Source organism: Bos grunniens, chromosome 7 (assembly GCF_055505025.1).
Source record: "Bos grunniens cultivar Pamir isolate PY7600 chromosome 7, Bosgru_T2T1.0, whole genome shotgun sequence".
NCBI classification, from domain to species: domain Eukaryota; kingdom Metazoa; phylum Chordata; class Mammalia; order Artiodactyla; family Bovidae; genus Bos; species Bos grunniens.
The window spans coordinates 34,771,198-34,787,697 of NC_141171.1; the positions used below are offsets into that span (position 1 = coordinate 34,771,198).

A 16,500-nucleotide genomic window follows, 5' to 3' on the forward strand; every position below is an offset into this window, starting at 1 on the left:
GTGATTTTGATACAGGTGACCTGCTGAATACGCTTTTATGAAACACTATATGGGCTTCCCTGGTGGTTCAGATGGTAAAGAATTCGCCTGTGAAGCTGGAGACCTGGATTCAATCCCTGGGTTGGGAAGATCCCCTGGAAGAGGGCATGGCAACCCACTCCAGTATTCTTGCCTGGAGAATCACCATGGACAGAGAAGCCTCGCGGGCTACAGTCCATGGGGTCACAGAGAGTCAGACACAACTGAGCAACTAAGCACATTTTGCAGAAATGGCTCTCAATCATCAGAAGACTTCCTCTACAACTAGATGAACAAGTACGTAGGCAGTCCCACAGGTACAGATTTACAATTCCCCAGAGCAGGGCCTGGACACACTATCAACTAGTGATTCTGAAGTGCACCTCTTGTGAAAAACTACCATCTTGACAGAATATTCCAGAATGTACAAATAAAATAATATTTTTATGAGGCTCTAAAGATTCTCTGATACTATATCTTGGAATTAAAGATTCTGAGCATCTTTCAAGTTAATAATTTTTCCACTTGATCCAGTTTTCCCTTTACTCATCAGGCTTTTTTCCCTGCCCTCTCTGCAAACTCAGTGCTGCTACCAATAAACCAGCCTCTTCTTATTGAATTTTTCAGACTATTATATTAAACAATTATAAGAGTTATAACTGAAATTCTCAATTCTACTTTTATTAATAAAGGCATTTTAACATAACAAACTGATTTTTTAAAGTCAGTTATTTCATTCAACAAATATTTATTGACTAGTATTTGGAATACAGTGTTTTAGAAGGAACAACCACCTATAAAATATGTTTTTAGTACTATCAACTACTAATTCCTAAGGGTATGAGAGCCTCTAACACTGGATTCATAGATAATAATATAAACACAAACAGAAATGAGAGAAGTGTGGATTCTCCTTCCATGAAAGTTTTAAATGGACATCAATTAACCTAGAGAAAATATTTTTCATTAACACAAGGTAAGGAAAAAGAATGTTCACACCGAGGGATCAAGACAACTAGTTTCACTCTTAGATCTCTGGCTCAACTGCTGTTTCATTGCTCAAGTCACATATTTTTGAACCTCTGCTGCCTTATTTATAAAAAAGAAATAACAGCTGTCCAACTAAGTCAGAGGGAATTTGTAAGATATTAATAAGCTAAGTGAAAATGAAATGAAAACTATCAAAGGATACATAAGATGAATCTATTATTAACACATTGTTTAATTTTTCACATTTAACACATTTCCAGTCTTTGAAATCAAGAATAAATAGATGTTAAACAATTTTGGAATTGAGCAAAGAGCCGCTTAAGGCTGACTTGCCTAATATCAAACAGCTAAAGAGCAGCAGATAAATAAACCATTTCTATGACTCCTACTACAATGGTCTTTAGACCACACTATGCTGATCCTGTTTCACTTAAAATCAGTAGTTTAACCTTCAGTAGAGATGGGTAAAATACCCTGGTCTGCTATATTTAAGAGTATCAAAACACAAAAAATCTACTACATAACCTCAATATTTATAAACTATTGTTTTAAGCAACTTTCAGAACTATTCCTGAATATAGATTCCTTATAAAGAAAAAACATTCACTGACCCACTAACAATTATTACATGATTTAATAAGGGCAAGAAATTAAGTCCAAGGGGTATGTTAAGATTTTGCAATCAAAACATGTCACTTTAAGAACAAAATATACAAAGAAAAAAGCTATACGAAAGAAGATCACAGAAACAAAAATAAGTACCACATATGACTGGACAATGATATTTGCCACTATTAATAAAGTAATTGACAAATTTCAAGTTGTTGACTCTTCAAATACTTAATAAAAGAAAAAAATGACAGACGGGGAAAAAAGGCATTTCAAGATAATTCAGTAAGCACAATTTAGTTTAATTCTACTTTAATGAAACATTTACACATTTTAAAGAAGAAGTGGCATTTAGCATGTTGTCTTTATTTACAGTGTACAATTTATACTGATTTATGTGACAATCACTCTAATTTTGTAGTCTTAAAAGTGTTATCTTTTAATACACATTTCCATTTCTAATAGAAAAAGATAAATTACTGACCAAATTTTTCTTTTGCTTCGGTAGGTTAACTGGTTCAAAAACAGAAATAACATTTCCATAGGATGCTGCAATCTTTTAAAAAGAAAAAACAAAGAAAACTTATAAATATGTTGTTACTTATGAATCAAAAGAGCAAAGGAAATGAATAGTATAACTTACAAAATACTCAACACAAAATTTCTTTCAGCAATACTTGAGAATGTCAGTTTTGGGGTTACCATATCTGGGTCAGAAGCCCAGCACTGTCACTTACTGTATACCAGCAAGGTAATCTCTTTGAACCTCAGTTTCCCTATCTATATTTACAATATGTATTACATTATCTTCCTAGTAGAATTGAGGGTTGAAGTAACATCTGTAAAGCATCTGGTAAAGACGCTAAATGTTAATTCCCTTCCTCACATAAGAAAATGTATTAATGTATTCCTTATGGAATTTGATGACTTAAAAATCAGTTTTTAGGTTATCTGTCCTCGAAAGTTCACAATTCTGTCAGTGTATATTTAAATTATTGGAGATAAAACTTAAATCTATTCCTTTGTGAACTCTTTAAGAAGTATACTTTTTCAATATTCTATTTGAGTATCTTTAAAATGTACCCCTTAATGAAAAATAAACCTTGCTGGCTTTGTTTTATGAAGTAGCTACAACTGCAGCCTGAGTGAGTCAAAAATGAAGAATACTAAAACATCAGAAATCAGATATATAGACAGAATGAATGATCAGGAATAGAAATAAGAACATACAACCTAGTGAAGAAGAGTAAGAAATGAGGATATAACATACATATGGGAGTGGATATTTTTATATTTTTAAGATATTTTTCTTAGGCGTTCTGAGAATACAGAAATCATCTACACTGAGTTCATCCAGGAGTGTTTAGTTTGTGCCTTTATGTGTGGCTAGGATTTCAAACTGCAGTGAGTGTTCAATTTTAGAAATAGGGCACAGTATGAATACAAGTGTAAATACTAAAAGAAGTAAAGTATGTTGGGAGGTGACTGACCATCAGCCCAGCCAGAAACAGAATAATGAACACGAGGCCAAAAAGGTAGGTGTGAGTGGGCTAAAGAAAGTCTCAAACCAAGGTGAACAACTTAAACTTTTCTAGAGTAATGGGAATCTAAGAACAGTTTAAAGCAAATGAATAACAAGTAAAATGCAGACAAATTTTCTTAGGAAAACTAATCTGGTAGTACTACAAAGATAAAAACAGTAATGATAAAATATTGATGCCTATCGTATCAAGAAGCACTTCCTTCTAAAATTTAAACTTAAAAAATTATAGCGTTTATATGTTGATTTTTTTTACAAAGTTTATCCCAAAGTTACAAGGAGATAACTACCTGTTTAAAGACAAAGTAGGACTCTAACAATAATTTCTTTTCAGGAGTTTATTTCTAAATAGACTGAAGTTTACTGTTATTCCTTTCCTTCAGTCCAATAAATTTTGAAATAAGTAAGCTTTACATCGACTCTACAGGCAATAAATATTATATCTGTCAACTCATGGAGAAAATTATGCTATATTTCAAGATTATACAAGAATATAATTCCTGACAGTCTCTAAGATACATTTAAGTCACGAATTTTGTTCTTTAGGGTACATCTAGAGAGACAAAGAAATCTGTAGCTACATTGTCTTGGAAACACAGTAAGTCTCTAATTCAACAAGAAATGATACTTCAGAGACTATACTGACAAAAACCATACTCAAAACAAATCTCATATTTGTAAATCTCAAGATTACAAACCTTGCCTTGTTGCATTGAACAATCTACACATCCTACTTGAATATTTCCATGTTTAGCTCCTGGGATTATTTGCAGTCTTTCAAAATCACTTCCCAGTATAACAATGTCACATCCAGATGCATAAGCCTAAAAACAAAACAAAAAAGAACAAAATAAAATAAAAATGATAAAATTGTCAACAAAATATTTTATCATATAAAACACTGGTATTAAATATTATATATTTTTTTAAATCTTTATTATTTGAGAATATTTCCCTTACCTCCCATATACAGACCCATCAGTCAGTCCTATCTGCAAAATATATACCAATTCCTTTCATTTCTTCCATTTTGATTGAATGCTACTGCACTTATCTAAACGACCATAATCTCTCTCCTGCATGATTGCTTATACACTGATCACTTCCATTCTTGCTTCCCTCTATAACTCCTTTCCACACAAAGACAAAAGTCATCTTTTAAAAATGTTTATTACACCAAGTAATTTTCCCTGATTAAGTCCCTTCAATATTTTCCTCATTGGACTTGGAACAAAATCTCAACTTACCTTTGTCAATGTGCTAAATGATTGTCCTAATTTCCCAAATCCATCTCAAGCTACTCTTTCATCCCTTCAAATGGCTCCTGCCCCTATATTACTCTTTTTTCTGTTCCTTGGGCATATCAATCTTTTTCCACCTCAGGGTGGTTTACCTTGCTTCTACCTGTCTGGTGTTTGTCTAACTTCTTTTCAACATTCAAGTCTCAGTTCAGTTCAGTCACTCATTCGTGTCCGACTCTTTGCGACCCCATGAATTGCAGCACGCCAGGCCTCCCTGTCCTGAATATACTCATATTCTTGCTCCCTTTCCTCTAGCATATTCTTCCTCCCTTTCTTCATAGCATATACCACAATTTGTAAATATCTTGCTTGTTATCCATTTCCATCACTACAAGTTCAAGTCCATGACAAAAAGGTAGGGTTCAAGTTCATCTTGTTCTCTGATCTTAGATCACAAAAAGTTTCTTCCATTTAAGAGCACATGACTGTCATCCTAGAATTTATATGCAGCATAACTCTGAAAATAAAACATCCATCACAAACTGTTTTCCATCCTGGTAAATTCTGAAAATCTCAGTAATTCTTTACTTTCTCATCTCTTTTGCACATATACATACAATTTACTTAATGCAAAAAATATTATACTTAATATATATACTTCATGACCATAAATCCTACGAAGGCCAAAATGGTTCTGTATAAGCTACAAAAAATTTTAGAAAACGGATTTGAGAGAACATACAAATAAATCTGCTCAAATTTATCAAAAAAATTGGGCCTAAACTGGCTGACAGCTTCTAGAGTGGCAGAGTGGGCTTGATTTTGACTTCTGTTCTAGTGCTCTTTCAGTGGTAGCACAGGAACTTCCTTAGTTAAGCATGCTTGCCTGAGATCTTCCTAAAAAGAATTAAGAGAAATCAAGTGTGGTTCTACTAGTGTCACATAGTGGAAAAAACTGGCTCAGAAAACAAACAAAAAACCTCATGATGGTCTGCTCACCTCTGCGTAAATACCCACGACAGGATCACAAGGCTTGTCTCAAGATTATCCTCAAGAATAAATTCCAAAAAGCAATTTAAGAAAACTTTTTATTAATGAGCCTCTAAAATACTTTAATATTTTAGAAACTGATTTTCTCCTGAATTTTAAATTTTGATAAAATACTGTCACTGTTTACCAAAGTATTATATTAAATGCAGAGTGTTTACAATTTAGATTTTCTTCTCACAACACAAATTTTTTTCAATTTCCATTAGCCAGAATATATATATATATATATACACACACACACACACACACATTTTAATGTGTTCATAACCTCTGCCTTCTTTTCATGTACTGCTATTATCTATCTACTTTTAGATGTTGTGTTGCACCTGTTTTTGTCAATCATGACTAAATTTTCCTGAATCAAGTCTACATTAATCCTGAAGTACCTCACAAAATTATTGCTTAATTAATTAATGTTTAAAACAAGTACTGAATACCTTCAGACTTGATAAATGCAAAGTTATCTCAGAAATAGATACCTACCCAACAGACAGACACCAACTCATAATACAAATAAACCATGATCATTCAAAGACTTATCCAGTCCTGGATTACCCTTGCTTTTTTCCTGCTACTGTATTATATTATCACAGCCTGTCAGTTAACTTTTCCTTAGTGATAGTACTAGAAGATGCAAAGCTATCTATTCCTAATTTTGGTAACCAGTGAAGTTGCTCAGTCGTGTCTGACTCTTTGCGACCCCATGGACTGTAGCCTACCAGGCTCCTCCATCCACGGAATTTTCCAGGCAAGAGTACTAGAGTGAGTTGCCATTTCCTTCTCCAGGGGATCTTCCCAACCCAGGGATCGAACCCAGGACTCCTGCATTACAGACAGATGCTTTACTGTCTGAGTCACCAGGGAAGCCCAATTTTGGTAAATTTTTAAGTCAAATAAATGTTATTGATCTTCATTTAGAATATCTCTCTCATTCAGTCTGCCCTTTCTTCTTTCAGAGTTACAACTAGTGGATGGCAATAAACTGGTAAATGGAAAAAACAAAAACAACAAAAAAAGAATATAACCAACTGCAATCCACACTTCATGAGTTGACTATTATCCTTCGGGCTTTATAATAAAAAAAAATCTGATTTTCTTGACTATAGAATTTTAATTTTTATATTTTCAGAGAGGGGCAATGGCACCCCACTCCAGTACTCTTGCCTGGCCCATGGACAGAGGAGCCTGGTAGGCTGCAGTCCATGGGATTGCTAAGAGTCCGGCAGGATTGAGCGACTTCACTTTGTCTTTTCATTTTCATGCATTGGAGAAGGAAATGGCAACGTACTCCAGTGTTCTTGCCTGGAGAATCCCAGGGACGGGGGAGCCTGGTCTATGGGGTCGCTGTCTATGGGGTCGCACAGAGTCAGACACGACTAAAGGGACTTAGCAGCAGTGGCATAGTTTATTTGATAATGAAATTAATTAAACATAAAACGAATTAAAGATTCAAACTATATTTGCATTTTGTTCTGTATCTCAATTATTTTCAAGAGTATGTAAGTATCTCCTTAAAAATCCTGCTGTGCACAGAATACTGGTTGAATAAACTACAGGACATAGGCACAATGGAGTATTACACAGCTATAAAAAGAATGAGGAAGAAACCTATGAACTGACTTGGAGTGATTTCTAGGAGATAGTATTAAGTGAAAAACTAAAAAAACAAGTAGAAAAGGGCTGACTGACTTGTCTTTGCCTGACTTACTTCACTTAGCATAATACCCTCTAGATCCACGTATTTCGTCACAAATGGCAAGAATTCACTCTTTTTTATGATTAATATTCCATTGTGTGTGTGTGTGTGTAGGCATTGTGTGTACACATACATGGACGAAAATGAATGCATACGTGTATGTGTGTGTGTATACATGTACATATGTATGTATGAGTAAATTTAATAATTTAAAAAATCATAACCAGCATCCACTGGTAGATGAATGAAGAAGATGTATATATACACATGTATACACACATACATCTACAGTTCAGTTCAGTTCAGTTCAGTCGCTCAGTCATGTCCGACTCTTTGCGACCCCATGAATCGCAGCACACCAGACCTCCCTGTCCATCACCAACTCCCGGAGTTCACTCAGACTCACATCCATCGAGTCAGTGATGCCATCCAGTCATCTCATCCTCTATCATCCCCTTTTCCTCCTGCCCCCAATCCCTCCCAGCATCAGAGTCTTTTCCAATGAGTCAACTCTTTGCATGAGGTGGTCAAAGTACTGGAGTTTCAGCTTTAGCATCATTCCCTCCAAAGAAATCCCAGGGCTGATCTCCGTCAGAATGGACTGGTTGGATCTCCTTGCAGTCCAAGGGACTCTCAAGAGTCTTCTCCAACACCACAGTTCAAAAACATCAATTCTTCGGCGCTCAGCCTTCTTCACAGTCTAACTCTCACATTCATACATGACCACTGGAAAAACCATAGCCTTGACTAGACGGACCTTTGTTGGCAAAGTGATGTCTCTGCTTTTGAATATGCTATCTAGGTTGGTCATGACTTTCCTTCCAAGGAGTAAGTGTCTTTTAATTTCATGGCCGCAATCACCATCTGCAGTGATTTTGGAGCCCAAAAAAATAAAGTCTGACACTGTTTCCACTGTTTCCCCATCTATTTCCCATGAAGTGATGGGGCCGGATGCCATGATCTTCGTTTTCTGAATGTTGAGCTTTAAGCCAACTTTTTCACTCTCCACTTTCACTTGCATCAAGAGGCTTTTGAGTTCCTCTTCACTTTCTGCCATAGGGTGGTGTCATCTGCATACCTGAGGTTATTGATATTTCTCCCAGCAATCTTGATTCCAGCTTGTGTTTCTTCCAGTCCAGTGTTTCTCATGATGTACTGTGCATATAAGTTAAATAAGCAGGGTGATAATATACAGCCCTGACGTACTCCTTTTCCTATTTGGAACCAGTCTGTGGTTCCATGTCCAGATCTAACTGTTGCTTCCTGATCTGCATACAGGTTTCTCAAGAGGCAGGTCAGGTGGTCTGGTATTCCCATCTCTTTCAGAATTTTCCACAGTTTATTGTGATCCACACAGTCAAAGGCTTTGGCATAGTCAATAAAGCAGAAATAGATGTTTTTCTGGAACTCTTTTGTTTTTTCCATGATCCAGCGGATGTTGGCAATTTGATCTCTGGTTCCTCTGCCTTTTCTAAAACCAGCTTCAACATCAGGAAATTTACGGTTCACGTATTGCTGAAGCCTGGCTTGGAGAATTTTGAGCATTACTTTACTAGTGTGTGAGATGAGTGCAATTGTGCAGTAGTTTGAGCATTCTTTGGCATTGCCTTTCTTTGGGATTGGAATGAAAACTGACCATTTCCAGTCCTGTGGCCACTGCTGAGTTTTCCAAATTTGCTGGCATACTGAGTGCAGCACTTTCACAGCATCATCTTTCAGGATTTGGAATAGCTCAACTGGAATTCCATCACCTCCACTAGCTTTGTTCATAGTGATGCTTTCTAAGGCCTACTTGACTTCACATTCCAGGATATCTGGCTCTAGATGAGTGATCACACCATCGTGATTATCTGGGTCGTGAAGATCTTTTTTGTACAGTTCTTCTGTGTATTCTTGCCTCCTCTTGTTAATCTGCTTCTGTTATGTCCATACCATTTTTGTCTTTTATTGAGCCCATCTTTGCATGAAATGTTCCCTTGGTATCTCTAATTTTCTTGAAGAGATCTCTAGTCTTTCCCATTTTGTTGTTCCTCTATTTCTTTGCATTGATCGCTGAGGAAGGCGTTCTTATCTCTTCTTGCTATTCTCTGGAACTCTGCATTCAGATGTTCCAAAGCATGCCAAAGATGCTTATATCTTTCCTCTTCTCCTTTGCTTTTCTCTTCTCTTCTTTTCACAGCTATTTGTAAGGCCTCCCCAGACAGCCATACGCCCACACATCCTCTTTATTCATTCATCTACCAATGGATGCTAGTTATGATTTCTGAAACTTATTAACATCATAAATAAAGCAATCAGAATGGGTGGGGGGAACAAATGAACTAACTACATTACAAACAAATACTACATCTACACTGAAAGAAAGAAGGCAGGAAAATACTAAGTAATTTATGAACACAGAATATGACTAATATATTCTCAGCCTTGGAGACTGAGAAGGAAAAAACTTTGGCACCAAAGTTTTACATATACCAAAGCTATACAAGGACACTACAAGAAAACTACAGGCCAATTTCTCTGATGAATATAGATGCAAAAATCTTCAACAGATGCAAAAGACTGATTTCAATAGCACACTAAAAAGATCATGCACCATAATCAAGTTGTATTTATCCCTGAGATGCAGGATGGTTCCATAAAAGCCATATATGACAAGCTCACAGCTAATGCAGTCAATGGTAAAAAGCTAAAAGCTTTCCTCTAAGATCAGGAACAAGACAAGGATGCCCACACTTACCAATTCTATTCAACCTAATATTGGAAGTCCCAGCCAGAGTAATTAGGCAAGAAACAGAAATAAAATGCATTTGAATCAGAAAGGAAGATATAATATTGTCTGTTCTCAGAATACAAGATACTACATATAGAAACCCTGAAGTCTCTACCAAAAAACTTTTAGAACTAATAAACAAAGTCAGCAAAGTTGCAGAACACAAAATCAACATAAGAAAATAACTGCATTTCTGTACACTAACAATAGACTATTCAAAAAAGAAATTAAGGAAACAATCCAATCTATAACAGCATCAAAAAGAATAAAATACTTTAGAAAAACTTTAACCAGGTGAAAAGTCTTGGACACTGAAAACTATCAAGACACAGATTAAAGAAACTGAAGATTACACAAATAAATGAAAAGACATCTTTTGTTCTCGAACTAGAAAAGTTAATATCATTACAATGTCCATACTACACAAAACCATTTATAGATTCAATGTAATTTCTATCAAAATTCCAGTAGCATTTTTCACACAGGGGGAAAAAAAAAATCCTAAAATTCACAATGGAACCACAAAAGACCCCAAATAGCCAAAGCAATCTTAAGGAATAACTAAGCTGGAATCATCACATTTCCTGATTTCAAACTATATTACAAAACTATAATAATCCAAACAATATGGTATCAGCATAAAAACAGACACAGAGACCTAAGGAACAGAATCATAAGCCTAGACATAACCTACACATATATGGTCAATTAATTGTTGACAAAGGTGCCAAGAATATACAATAGAGAAAAGAGAGTTTCTTCAATAAGTTGACACTGGGAAAACTGGACATCCCTGTGCAAAAGAATGAAATTGAACCCGTGTCTTACATCACACACAAAAATAAACTCAAAAATGAATCAAAAACTTAAACTTGAAAAATAAAACTGGAAACAAAACTCCTAGAAGAAAACATAGGGGGAAAGCTCCTTGGCAATCAGTGATGATTAATGGAACACCAAAAGCACAAGCAATAAAAGCAGTAATAAATAAGACTACACTAAACTGCAAGGCTTCTCTGCACAGCAAAAGAAACCATCAACAAAATGAAAAGGTAACCTTCAAAATGGGAGAAAGTATTTGCAAACTTTATCTGATAAAAAGTTATTATCTAAAATATAGAAAGAGCTCATAATTCAATAGCAAACACAATCCAATTAAAAATGGGCAGGGAACTCCAACAGACATTTTTCCAAAGAAGATGTACTGATGACCAATAGGTACATGAAAAGACGTTCAATATCACTAATCATCAGGGAAATGCCAATCAAAACTGGATGAGATATCACTTCACACCCATTAGGATGCTATCATCAAAAAGATAAAAGATAAGTGTTGGTAAAAATGTGAAGAAAAGGAATCCTTGTGTACTCTTGGTGAGAATGTAGACTGGCATAGCCACTGTGAAAAACAATACGGAAGAGGACTTCCTTGGTGGTCTAGGGGTTAAGAATCTGCCTGTCAATGCAGGAACACACGTTCAATCCCCGGCCCACATGATTCCACATGTGACAAAGCAACTAAGCCTGTGGGCCCCAACTACTGAGCCCATGGGCCACAACTACTGAAGCCCACACTCTAGAGTCCAAACGCCACAACTACTGAGACTGCGTGCTGCAACTACTGAAGCCCATGCACGCTAGAGCCCACATCCACAATGAGAAGCCACTGAAATGAGAAGCGCATGCACTGCAGCTAGAGAGTAGTCCCCACTCGCTGCAACTAGCTAAAGCCCACCCACAGCAATGAAGACACTGCACAGGCAAAAGAAACAAAAACAAGCAAGCAAACAAAAACAGTATGGAAGAGTCCTGAAAAAATTAAAAGCAAAACCACCATATGTTCCACCAATTCAACTTGTCCAAAGATGGTGAAATCACTATAAGAGATATCTGCACTCCCATATTCATTCCAGCATTGTTCATAAAAGCCAAGATATGGAAACAGCCTAAGTGTCCATCAGTGAATGAATGGATTTTAAAAAAATATGTTTTATACACATACACAAAAACAAAAGAATATTATTCGGTTACACACAAAAAAATAAAACCCTGCCACTTGTGATAACCTTGAAGGCATTATGCTAAGTCAGAGAAAGACAAATACTGTACATATATATTCCACTTATATGTGGAATCTAAAAACAGTTTTACTAATAGAAATATTTTACTAACAGAATTGAATGGTGATTGCCAGGGGCTGTGGGTGGGAAAATGGGAGACGTTGGTCAAAGGATACAAACTTTCAGTCATAAGATGAGTAAATTCCAGGAATCTAATGTATAGCAGGGTGACTATGGCTAACAATACTATATTGTACAGTTGAAAGTTGCTATTAGAATAAAGCTTTAATGTTTTCATCTTAACAACAAAGTGGTAATTATGTGTGGTACAGGATATGTTAACTAATCTCATTGTGGTAAATAGTTTATAATATGTATGTGTATCAAGTCATAACATTGTATACTTTAAATTTACACAATGTTAATGCCAATTGTATCTCAATAACGCTTAGGGGAAAAAAAACAGAGCGAGGTGAACCTGTACAGATAATCCAAACTGGGTATCATGCAAAAATCACTTGAAATAGACGCATCTTATGGATATTTTAAATAGATTATTAAAATTAATTCAATCACTAGAGTTTACACAACACGGCAAGTTAATAAGCATTAAGTACACCAAACCAAACTGGGAAAACAAACTTTAAAATGGGCTCTGCACCCAAAGTTCATAGCAGCATTATTTAAACAGCCAAGACATGGAAGCAACCTAAGTGTCCATCAACAGATAAATGTATAAAGATGACATGGTACATATACACAATGGACTTATCATAAAAAGAATAAAATATTGTCATTTGCAGCGACATGAATGGATCTAGAGAATACCACACTAAGTGAAGTCAGGGAGAAAAAAAGACAAATATTGTGTGATAGTATTCATATGTGGAATTTAAAAAATTATACAAATCAATCTACACACAAAACAGAAACAGACGCGCAGATGAAGAAAACAAACTTAGAGTCACCAAAAGGAAAAGTTCAGTTCAGTTCAGTCGCTCAGTCGTGTCCGACTCTTTGCGACCCCACGAATTACAGCACACCAGGCAAGGAAAAGGGAAGGGGGCAAATGATAAATAGGAGGATGGGATTAACAGACATGAACTACTAAACAGAAAACAGAAAAGCAATAAGGATTTACTATTTAATACAGGGAATAATATTCAATGTCTTATAATAGCCTATAATGGAAAAATAATCATAATATATACACATATATAAATCCAGATCACTTTGCTGTAAACCTGAAAGTAACACAATATTGTAAATCAACTATACTTCAATTTTTAAAGCTTAACGTATTAATAATTCACACATTAACAAACTAAAGAAAAAATAAACAAAATTGTATATGTATGATTTAAAAATAATCCATCTCTACTAATCTACCTGGTTTTAAATATACTATACATAATATTTTAAACCAAAATCTACAGTTTCATAGATTTTTTACAAAACAAATGGTTCTAAAAACTTCAAGTTGCCCTATTATTATTAAAACAATAATTAAAAGAACAGAACTGGTTTATCAAATAAACTGCCATGCTATCCAAGTTTCAAAAGTAATATGCATATATTACAATTGATACACTAGCTGCTTCTATCAAAAGATCTGTAATCAGAATAACCTATTACTAAGCAATGAAAATTAAATTGACAAATGAAAATCCTTTTATTAGGCACATGTAATATCACGATTACTAACTGAGGCTAAACAAGGTGCAAAGAAAAAACTGAGTTCATATGCATGCTATTTAGCATACAACAAACATGATTTTTAACTTTTAGTTTGGCAGACAACCGTCTCGAATATTCTAAATTTTAAAAATTACACAAGGTTGCAAGTCAGCATTCTAATAAGGAAATCCTGTGATTTCTGTATAACAGTTAGATTTCCTGTTTTCACTGTTTTATTTTAACCAACCATATCAGAAGAATTTCTTCCTGGTATACTTCCTGGTTAAATGACTTATATCTGGCATATTGTAATTAATATTATTCTCATTTATTAAAACACAACATTAAGAATTCAACTTCCCTGGTGGCTCAGATGGTAAAGCGTCTGTCTGCAATGGTAGAGACTGGGGTTCGATCCCTGGGTCGGGAAGATCCCCTGGAGAAGGAAATGGCAACCCACTCTAGTACTCTTGCCTGGAAAATCCCATGGACAGAGGAGCCTGGTAGGCTACAGTCCATGGGGTCACAAAGAGTCGGACACGACTGAGAGACTTTACTTTTTTTTTACTTAATACTACTTAAAATACAATATTTTAAAATAAACCAAATATTTAAAGTCTAATTTTTACCTTTAATGGCCTATGAGTACCACAAAAATCATTCTCTCTCCAGATACATACATTATCAAACTTTCCGCTCCTGTATTCTCTCCATTCACATGCTTCTCCAAGAAAAGAACTTCCTATAAAGGCTTCCCTACAGTGAACAAAACAAAAATTTAAACTAAAGGATGCTTACTATTACAGAAAGTTGAAGGAGAATGCTAATTCAGCCTCCATTTCTCTATCAACATCCAGATAGCTGCAGTCAGTCTTTTGACTTCTAATCTGGGTCCCTTTGGTTGGGAACACTGAGTTGTCCAACACAAAAGAGTCTGGAGCTATTATTTGTTTGCTATTCCTCATATAGCCAAGGTATTTAAATTACAAACTAGAGACAGGAAGTCCTAAATATTAACACAATCTGTCTCTTGAAAATTATCTCCCTTTCCATTTCAGTAAAAACACAATTTCAACTCTAAGTACAGATAATCTATTATATATTAAAGCACATATCACGAGCATGCACAGAAATATTAGAAAACCAGATCTAACTAACTATGCCTGTTTTTAACTATGAAAAACAAATATTTTTTTCTAAAAACAAAAGTCTTCAACAGATTAGGGCCAGGTGCTCATATACTTCCACTCTAAAGACTGTAGGAAATTAACAAGGAAAAAGGAATGAAGGAAGAATTCATGTAAGTACAGAAAAACTAAAGAATTTTTGCTAATATACCTGAAATTTCTCCTGCTTGTTCATCTGATATTTAGGGTAAAATGCATAATAACTGATATTGAAAAAAATTTTTTTAACTTTAATTGAGGTATTTTATTTGAACTCAAATCTAAATGATTAAAAATATTTCTTAAAACTGCAATTTTTAACTATATAGCAGTAAGATTTCTTTACTATTATTCATCGATTTAATTAGTATTCAATCTAGGCACTATGAGTTTAGCCTTTATAATAACTGACATTTTTAAGAGTTTTACAGGTAGCAAGCAATGAACTTAACAGTTTTTCATGTAACAACCCTATGAATATGCCTTCCTTAGCCTCATTTTACAGATAAGAAAAAAAAAAAAGAAACTCAAACGATGTAAAAGAATTTCCCCATGGATATATAACTAACTGTAAGGACTAGGTTGGAAATCGAATTCAGATAATGATACTAGTATTAGGTGACACCAGTACTTCAATCACTGTTCTAGGCACTCACAATGAAACTCTGGAAGACATACACAAGGCAAAACAGGTTACTAATATAATGAAAGTGCAAATAAAGTGCTTCAAAGTGCAACAGACACGGTCACTGCCTACTGGAAGTTTTCCTATTAACAGAAAAATCAAAATAGTTTGATGCCAGTTTAAGTAGCAAAAAAAAGTGTCTCATATATATTAACTATATTGGAAATGTCATATTTTAAAATCTAGAATCCATGAGAAAAGGCATTCAATTTTATTTCAATTTAAAGCCTGTCAGGCTATATTCCGAAAACAGGATCTCATCTCTTGTAATCTTTTAAAATAAGAACAAATAAGTTATCTGCAAACATGAGAAGAGAGGAATTACAAACATTAAATCTGTCTTTAGAGAAGGTATAATTTAACAGGAGAAACAAAATAATTCTTCAAGTGGGCCTATAAGAGGAAGATTTCATGTCCCTAGGTGAAGTAAAACTGGAATTTAGGGAAAGATTTTTAGTCTGCACATACCATATACCATCTAATGTTTGTTCTCTTTCTATGAAAAGAAAAAAAAAAAAAGCCAAAATCAAAAGAGGTTAAAAACAAAATTCAAGGAGTAAACAAGAGGTTCTACTTTTTAGAAAAAAGGATAATTTCAAGAGAGATTAAATTTAAGACGTATATAGTATCCAGAAGACTGAAGGCAAGAAATCTAGTTTATAACAAATCAATTTAATGTTAAAGAGTCAGGGTAGATTAGCTGCAAAGGAAAAAAGATGATTGTTAATAAACTACCGTCAGAATTAGAGAAACCTGGGATCTCTTCATACTAAATAACAGCAACAAAATGTTTATTTTCACCTTATTTACTGCACTGATTCCTGAGATCTGAGAGAAATCTACAAGAGGCTTGGTGGGAGGTGATTAAAGCTTGGTCTATGGAAACACTTTAAAATTCAGTAAACCTGAGCAGCAAGCTACATGATGGCATAGGACATTCTTCTCATCTTTGACACATTAACTCACCTCTCCTTTAAAATAACAGAAGCATTCACCAA

At 34.8% G+C, this 16,500-nt stretch overlaps 1 protein-coding gene across 9 annotated transcripts in view; it reads right to left on the reverse strand.

Annotated features, from left to right (window-relative positions):
• Window positions 1-16,500, reverse strand: part of DMXL1 (Dmx like 1) — a 125,914-nt gene that overhangs the window by 107,068 nt on the left and 2,346 nt on the right. For 8 of the 9 annotated variants that reach the window (XM_086410751.1, XM_086410749.1, XM_086410748.1 and 5 more), the window contains exons 2-3: window positions 3,856-3,981; window positions 2,102-2,173 (exon numbers count right to left, since the gene is read on the reverse strand). In XM_086410751.1, the coding sequence (XP_086266877.1) occupies window positions 2,102-2,173; window positions 3,856-3,981 (198 nt within the window). Of the gene's footprint in view, window positions 1-2,101; window positions 2,174-3,855; window positions 3,982-14,331; window positions 14,408-16,500 lie in introns of all 9 variants that reach the window. The other variant, XM_086410750.1, reaches the window with a different exon arrangement.